At 37.4% G+C, this 9,098-nt stretch overlaps 1 protein-coding gene across 1 annotated transcript; it reads left to right on the top strand.

The window, feature by feature from the left end:
- The first annotated feature begins 5,957 nt into the window (after positions 1–5,957).
- Positions 5,958–8,137, top strand: LOC122653263 (G-type lectin S-receptor-like serine/threonine-protein kinase LECRK2). The gene has a single exon (XM_043847240.1). It carries the CDS (start codon positions 5,958–5,960, stop codon positions 7,980–7,982), a length of 2,025 nt encoding a protein of 674 aa, XP_043703175.1. The 3' UTR covers positions 7,983–8,137.
- Positions 8,138–9,098: the final 961 nt, after the last annotated feature.

Genomic DNA, 9,098 nt, shown 5'->3' with positions numbered 1-9,098 from the left:
ATGAGGAAAGGATCGTGAGAGATGAGAGGAATAAGGAAACTAATTTTAATGAGTAATTGAATATTAAAAAAAATAGAAAGAGTACCAACATTTTGGAAAAAATAAAAATATGAAAAAATATATATAATGGAAAAGATAAGGTATTTAAATAAAAAAAAAGGATAAAGTTGTCAAATGAAAAAGTAGCCACGAAGCATGCATTCGTGCACTTATATAATATAGTGTGATATATATATATATACTAGTAAATATGCACGTGCAAATGCACGTGTTTTTTTTTTTTTTGTAATACAAATGCACGTGTAAACATTTGTCAAGTGTTGGAGAGCAAATTATTTTGGTTTTATAACGTAACGAGACTTTCTCAATGTGCAAAATAATGTCAAGTACTTGACTTTTTCAATAAATATTGATGCATATCCTTAAACATTATGGTATAGAAAAATGAGAAACAATATAGTAGAAACAAATACTATTAAATATACATTGAAGGAGCAGTGGTAGATAGCTTTGTAGTTTGTAGCAATTGAAACCAGAGCAAGACAAGAACTTTTGAGAGAAACTAAAATTAAAAAATAAGTAACGACCTGTGACAAAATGATGGGTCTACATTGGAATGCATAGAGCTTTTCCTGTTTCATCATATCCAAACTCTTAGCGGTGAACTACATCTCTCTCCTTACCAAAAAAAAAAGTACTGTTATGTATGTCTCGAATTCTTGGACCCGTTTCGAAGAATGACCCGCTCCGATATTTTTGGTGGCAACCTGAATGGAACTTTTTCTGAGATCAGTGATGGGCTTCGCGCTTGAGCCGAACGAGGGTGTGGGGGCGAAGCCCCCGCGGTATGGTTCGACCCGACCCGGATCCGATGGAGGAGTATTTATGTTCCTTACCCGCTTTATTGTAAAGAGGGAGGAAGATTTTGTGGTTTTTCGTTCTAGGGTTTCTGAGAGAGAGCAGCAGCACCGATTTGGGTGTTCTTGAGAGTTTCCATTGTAATTTTTCTCCGATTTGCATAGTGAATCATCTTCGTCTTCGCCCGTGGATGTAGCACACCATACTGGTGTGTGAACCACATTATATCTCTGTGTTCTTTTGCTTGATTCTTGTTTTTTTTCGTGATTTTGTTGGTGTTTGCTATAACAAGAACTACTACATCTCTCACTGTCATACAATATGTATAGTGTTCAAGTATACAATAACTTATGAATGAACAACATTCAAAAGGGGAATTTTGGGAAGGGGATCAAATTGATGAAGAGTCAACTAATACAATAGTTGGGAATAGAGACAAGTATCAAAATGTTCAATAGGTTCTTCAAAAATCTCAGTTGCTCGATATTCGATAGTAGGGAATGAGACTGTTAACACATGATCTGAATATGTTTGAGTTCATCTTGGTAACCACAATAAATCTTGCTTGTTAACACAACCAAGAAAGCAATCCATCCGTAACGATGCTTGAACATGCTTTTTTATTAGAAACAGAAAAGAAAAATTTTATTGGAGAAGATAAACGAATTAGGTAGGAATCCAAAGCATGATGTTAGAGAGGGGCTCCTAGTATAACCAACACCAACACTCTAACCAAGAACAAACTAAAGCCAAAATAGAGAGCCAGCAAAAGCTGCGGGTATATCACAGCCACCACAAACAGAAAAGACCACTACCGCCATTGGACAACCATTGACAAAGAATCAGTAATCTAAAAACAACTACAACAACCATGAAACAGTAAAACAAAGACAATATTTGAAGGAGAGAGACCTTGAATGATGTTCAAAACTCCAAGTAAAAGGCCTAAAACCTGAAGACCAGCTTCTACAACAACCTTTCACAAACTTGACCAATCTTTTGTCCATTCAAAGTCGTACTAAAGAGCAACGAAACAAATATTTTTTTTTGATAATATCAATTTATTGGCAAAAAAGGAAAAGACAGCAGGGGGCAACCAAACACATAACATTCATTAGATATAACTAATTGTACGATCAGGAAAAAATATTTTAAATCAAGCACATATCATTCATTTGAGTGCTTCAAGCTCACTCAACTGTGCATGTTTTCTCCTTCTCGAATGTCTAGTTGACTCTCTGTTTGACAGCATCCTGAGTAACGGGAGAAAGATCAAAAAAAGGTAGTAAACTACAAACACCAAAAGAATGCAAAGATTCATCTATGTTACAAAAATTGTTTAATGCACTCTATACTTGAAACAAATATTGAATATGATGGATGTGAAGGCACTGAATGTTACACGTAAAAGATAAATGTATATGCCTACATCTGGATTGGATTGTTCCTTCAGGAAGCCGGACATACAGATTCACACAATTGCCAGTACCAAGGACACAGCATTATGCACCAAACCTTAAATCGAATGAAAAAATTAGCACAATAACAGAGAGAGCTAAAGTTACCTTCTTACGCGTTTTGCATCAGCAGGATCCATTAAGAAATTTATCCTGTCTATAATTTTTTCCTGGACAAAATATCAATTAGAGGTGCATCAGCACTACTTATTAAAAATTTTAAGAAAATGAATGAAACCATTAAGAAATGCTGCTATTACTTAAAGCACAATTTTCTGATCCACCTGTTAGTATATTGCCTCAATTAATCACTTCCTATTTGATCATCAATGAAGCACATTGTGCATCCAAATAATTTATTAATAATGTCACATCCATTATGGAGCATACTCAATGTAGCATCCAGGGGAAAACATTCAAGTGTAAGAACATGTTTAGGGGGAAAGATAGTAATATTTCCATTAGAGCTGGTTCTTTCTTGCATTATCTCTCTCCTGCACAACCCTTTTTTTTTTTTTTTTTTGTGAAAACAGTTGCTTCTAGAAACCACTTATGAACAATAAAACATGTTGACACAAAAAGAATCAAAAACAAATGAACATGTTGACACCCCACAAATGAGATTGGAAAGGAAAGTTAAAAGAATGAAGTTACACATGCACCTTTGGCAGAAGCTTGAGATCCCAACTGTGAAGTATTTGAAGTTTGTGATCCACAATCAACCAACTGAGTAGAGTCTTGAGGTTTCACAGAAGATGCCTGACAAAAAATATATAAGATATTTGAGGCTTCCAAAAGAATATAGCATGACTGCAGGACGGATAGAGAACAAGACTCCAACAGCTATCAAAATTAAAACAAGACAGTCATCCAAATGAATGAGCATGCAAATAAATGAATTGTTGGTAAAGGACGGAGCAGGCGAAGTAAAATTGTTCAGTGTAGCAATAGTTAGCATTTAAAGGTAAAAGTACCAAATATTCTATAAATGTCACATATCACAACTTTCCTCTTGCCTTCTCTTCTTCTCAGCTTCTGCCTGTTTCAATTCGAATACAGGATTAGTAATGGAGACATGCAAACAGATAGGGATTATCCATTTATCTTCTCTCTTTCTCTCTCTTTCCCTTTTGTTTTGTTTTGGATGGTTTAGAGTTTAGATATACTGCTCTCGTTACCGGAACTCGCTTGAGGCGAGCATTCTCCTCCTTGAGTTGGTTCAGCTTCCAGTTCTACTGTGTATGCCTGTACAAGAAATAAAGCATAATTATTAAGAGCAACTCAACTACAATGAAGGTTTATTTCCGAGGGAAAATTCTGTATAGGCGGAGGCTCAACGTAAAAAAATCCAATCCAATCCCTCCCATCTCCATCGTCGTCCCATACCGACTCCCCAATGGCCTTGGTTTTTCAATTAAGAGGGTTTTATTTTTTAGGTAAGATCTTAATGAGGGCATATGCTAAGAAGATAAATGGGACTGATAGAGATAAAACTGGAAAGAAATATAAGAGTGAATGTGGAGGGACACCCTCTCCCCTCCCCCCCCAGCTCCTCGTCCCTCCTTCTCTTGTATTGTTCAGGTTATATGTCTCCTGAAGGTTTTTTTCTCTTTTTGTGATTTTGTTCATGTTGGTCGAAATGGAAATGGTTTGCCCCATACCATTTCGAAGTGGGCGTTTTCTTGTCCTTTGGCTTGTTTTTGGGAGCCCCCCTTCCCTAGGGAGGTCTTGAACACTGTAAATCCTTTTTTGAGAAGTTCTAATGAATAGTTTTATTCGCAAAAAAAAAAAAAAAAAGAAAAGAAAAAGAAAAAGAAAAAGAAGAAGAAATGGAGGGACATAAATTTAGAAAAAAAATATATAAACTCCTATTAGAAGGGATTTATTTTTCGTTTTACCGTAAGTTAGGCGTATTTCTAACTAAGTAAGGTTGAGAAGAGAAAGAAAATAGATAGATAAATGGAAAGAGAATACAGATCTCTAGGAGAGAGCCATGAATGGGAAGGAAAAGTGTAGAATAAAGAAAATAGATAGATAAATGGAAAGAGAATACAGATCTCTAGGAGAGAGCCATGAATGGGAAGGAAAAATGTAGAATTTTCATACATTGAAGAGAGAGAGGGGAACGTGAGAGAAAGAAGGAGGGGGGGGGGGGGGAAGTTTCGAAAGTAAAAAGGTAAGTGGGAGAGTATAGAAAAAAAAATGGAAAGTAGGAGAGAAAGTATAGAAAGAATGAGAGATGAGGAACGTACGGTGAGAGACGAGAGGAATAAGGAAATTAATTTTTTAATGAATAATGGAATATTAAAAAAATAAAAAAGATACCAATATTTTGGGAAAAATAAAAAAATAGAAAAAAATATAATGAAAAATATAAGATATTTAAATAAGAAAGAAGGGTAAAACAGTTAAATGAAAAAGTAACCACGAAACATGAATTCATACACTTATATAATAGTATGATATGAATAATATAATAATAATATGGAGAAAAAAATGCTACTTCATCGTGTGGCCCAAGTGGCTCCTATGCCTAGACACAGAAGTGCGTGAAAGTATCGTGTTGCCCTATGTAAAAGGTAGAAATCCCACCCAAGGCGATGCTTGCGCTTATGCTCCCATTGGCCAACATGCGTGTGCAGGTTCTAGTGGTCCAGATAGCGATCTCTTGTCCTAATAATATATTTTTCATTTAAGCATGCCAAACATATTTTTAATTATATAATCTATAAAGTGTAGTAGTAACTAAACGATTAGTGTTTATAGCCTAACCCATTATCATAATTGATTATTCATAAATAGGACAAAAATATAAATATAAACTATGCCAAAGAGAACCGTAATTCATGGGTGATCAATTATAATTAGTTTATTAGTAGTTAGTTTTTTTGATAAATTATTAGTAGTGGGTAAGTGCTTAAATGAAGAAGTTATTGGAGTTAGAGCCAAGGAGAGCATAAGTTACATAACTATTTTTTTTTTTTGGATGAAAAATAAGTTATTTAACTACTTATAATCTATTAAGTCCCCATTAAATAGGAATAATCTTTAGATGGAAGATAGAGTTTTTGAATCCCAAAGATTGGCTTTCTCACTCAAAGTCAACAGAATCAGGTTACTTTGATTGTGAAGCCAAATTAAAGACCATATTTTCTCTCTTAACTTTTTCCCAAGCAGTCTCCGAGATTACTTTCTCGACATGTCTCATGTATGTCTTATGTATTGTTAAGAAATTCCAAATTTTGCTTGTAAAATTTTTTGGGGTCTCTCAGGCTTTTTCCCAAATAGCTTTTGGCAATGGCTTCTAATGTAGCTTTTCCTCATATTCTGTTCATCTCTTTCCTTCTTTTTCTCCTCTTGGCTGTCTCTCAAGCTAAAGTGACCTTGAATTCCCATCTCTTAGCCGGCGATGGAGGCTCTCCATGGACTTCACCTTCCGGTGAGTTTGCCTTCGGATTTCGCCCCCTTGAAGATAAGAATTTCTTCTTGCTCTGTATCTGGTTCAACCAATTACCAGATCAAACTATTGTTTGGTACGCCAATGGTGGTAACCCAGCTCCAAAAAATTCCATAATTATGCTTACACAAGATGGTCAATTCGTGCTTACAAACCCTAAAGGCCAGCAGTTATGGAAGGCTGAAATGATCAATTCCAGAAATGTCGCTTACGCTGCTATGCTCGACAATGGCAACTTCGTGCTGGAAAGTATGAAGTCTGATCACATATGGGAGAGCTTCAGGCAACCTACAGACACCATGTTGCCTGGACAGACACTGCAAGTGGGTGGCAGTCTTTCTTCTCAGCTGTCAAAAACTGACTACTCAAGGGGAATGTTTCAGCTCCGATTGCTCGAAGATGGAACGCTCATTCTCAATCATGTCATTCTACCGTCTTATTTTCCTTATGCTCCCTATTTTTCTATTGGGGCTAATCCTGCTGATGATTGTTCGAAGTTGGTCTTCAATGAATCAGGCCGTCTTTATATAGAGAGGAGCAATGGAAGCATTGTTAATCTCTCACCATCCGCCATATTCCCAATTGCTGATTTCTATCACAGGGCTACCCTTGATGTTCGTGGAGCATTTTATTTGTACGCCCATCCAAGGCCTTCTCGTGGCGGTACTGAGGACTGGTCCAGTGAGAAATCTTTTCCTGAAAATGTCTGTAACATTAAAGGTTCCCTAGGCAGTGGTGCTTGTGGTTATAATAGCTACTGCGAAGTAGCTAATGGGATGCCCAAATGTAAATGCCCACCTGAATACACCCTAAATGATCCAAACAACAGTCTCAGTGGCTGCAAACCAAAAATCCCACTAGTATGTGAAGAAGGTGAATCGGGTTCCCCTGAGAGTCTGTTTGAGTTCAAGGAGCTGAGAGGCACAAATTGGCCATTCGCTGATTACGAAAAGATTGAGCCCATTAGTGAAGAGGGTTGCAAGAATTCTTGCTTGCTGGACTGTTACTGTGCAGTTGTTATTTATAGTAATGTGAAATGTTGGAAGAAGAGGCTTCCACTCTCCAATGGAAGGTTCAAGGCAAACGTCACTATGAAGGCTTTCTTCAAAGTAAGGCTTCCAAGTTCTTCAAGCACGAAGAAGAAAGATCAGACAATAGTTATCCTTTTTGGATCAATGGGTGGTTCTATATTTATGATCAACTTCCTATTGTTAGCTGCAATTTGTCTAACTGCTTTCATTGCGTACCAAAAAAGACCAAAAATTAGTAAGCAAGTTTCTAGCATTTCAGAGACTAATCTGTGTTCATTTACATACGAAGAAATCGAAGAAGCAACAAATGGGTTCAAGGAAGAATTGGGACAAGGTGCTTTTGGCATTGTTTACAAAGGTCTCTATCCATTCGGCTCTAACAATCTGGTTGCAGTCAAGAGACTAAACAAGCTGGTTCAAGAAGGTGAGAAGGAATTCAAAACAGAGGTAAGTGTTATTGGTCAGATCCACCACAAGAATTTAGTTCGATTGTTTGGATTTTGTGAGGAAGGGCCACACAGGCTTTTGGTATATGAGTTCATGAGCAATGGCTCTTTGGCAAACTTTCTCTTTGGACTCTCAAGGCCTCATTGGGACCAAAGAACCCAGATTGCAATTGGAATCGCAAGAGGGCTTGCATACTTACACGAAGAATGCAGCACCCAGATCATCCATTGTGATATAAAGCCTCAGAACATACTTCTAGACGATTTTTTCAGGCCAAGGATTTCTGATTTTGGATTGGCAAAGCTCTTAATGCCTGACCAGGTCTTAACTCTTACAGGTATTAGAGGAACTAGAGGGTATATGGCACCAGAGTGGTTCCGGAGTATGCCGATCACAGCAAAAGTGGATACTTATAGCTTTGGAGTGATGTTGTTGGAGATTATTTCTTGTAGGAGTGTTGCCAAGACAGCATGTGGTGGCGAAGACAAAGCAATATTAACGGACTGGGCTTATGATTGCTACAGATATGGTAAACTTGAAGAGTTGGTGGACAGGGATGAGGAGGCCACGAGGGATGAGAAGAGGCTAGAGACTTTGTTGATGATAGCAATTTGGTGTATTCAAGAGGAGCCATCGCTGAGGCCTAATATGAAGGAGGTGTTACAGATGCTTGAAGGAACTGTCAACGTTCCTTGTCCGCCATGCCCTTTTCCCTTCAGCTCTTACTGTTAACTTCACTCTCTTTGACTCTTGTTTCCATTCATTCACAGCATTGAAATTGGCACTCCAATTCTCTGCTTCAAGCACTACATTACAGCTTTTATGTCACACTGCAAATTGTATTCAAATGAAAGCCTTGATCAAGAAAGATGGTCATTTGTAATTTAGTTATGGTCCAAGTATTAACAAATGTGGGTTTCTCTTCCCAGCGTAGTCTGGTGTTCGTTCATATAAAGACTCTTTGCCTTAGTATGTGATCTTCTCCGTCCTAGTGTGTGTTCAGATCCGTTACAACATTTATTTTAGGAACCTTAATCTTTGTCGTAAAAGCCTTAACTGTGAAAGCCAGAGCCAGAGTAGTAGTGGAGTTTCCAGTTCAGGTGCAGCATCTAGTTCGCTAATCTGAGTTTGTTGCAAGGTCAAATCTGGTGCATTTGCAGTCACTTCAGCCAGATCGCTAGATCTATTAGTGTAGTCCATCAAACTCTTGTGCGAATTAGGGCTGTAAATGGATAATCGAAAATCCAAATTCGATCAGGATCCGTATCCGTTTAGGGACATCCGTATTCATTCAGAGATATCTAGAAAAAAAACCGAATATTCCAGTAAAAATTCGTCCAAACAAAATCTGAATACTTAATAATAAAAAAGTAAGTAAATAATGATCTTAAGGGTTTTTTAAGATTCAACAGATTATAGAATATGAGGAAAAGAGAATCATGATCTAAGAGATATGGATTGAGAGTGAATTGTATCCGCTAGGGGGAAGAAGGTCCAGGTTACACAAGGCAGAGATGTAAACGGATGGTCGAAAATCCGAATCCATTCGAATCCTTTTATTGGTATCCGTATTCGGCCAGAGAATATCCGGATCAAATCACATCCAATTCATTTACAGGCCTAGTGCGAATTGATTGAAAGCTGAAGCAGAGGTTCATCTTAGTCTGTGATCAAAGTTTGTTGCAACTCTGCAATCCCATTGGCTCGAATTTTTGGGTTTTTCTCCATTTTGACTCTTCATAAAATCATTTAGTAAAAGGTTCTTTTAAATAATTTTTGGGGATGTGAGAGTGATATGGCTTGGGTGCAGGAGCAAGAGTCTTTGAGAGAGATACTGGTGTCTGTCTG

The sequence above is a fragment of the Telopea speciosissima genome, chromosome 1 (genome assembly GCF_018873765.1).
Source record: "Telopea speciosissima isolate NSW1024214 ecotype Mountain lineage chromosome 1, Tspe_v1, whole genome shotgun sequence".
Taxonomy (NCBI): domain Eukaryota; kingdom Viridiplantae; phylum Streptophyta; class Magnoliopsida; order Proteales; family Proteaceae; genus Telopea; species Telopea speciosissima.
The sequence above is the reverse complement of the archived record's forward strand: the minus strand, read 5'-3'. Positions and strand labels throughout refer to the sequence as shown.

Excerpts from the sequence above, each read along its gene's own strand:
- LOC122653263 (XM_043847240.1), top strand. The coding sequence starts at position 5,958 with ATGATCAATTCCAGAAATGTCGCTTACGCTGCTATGCTCGACAATGGC.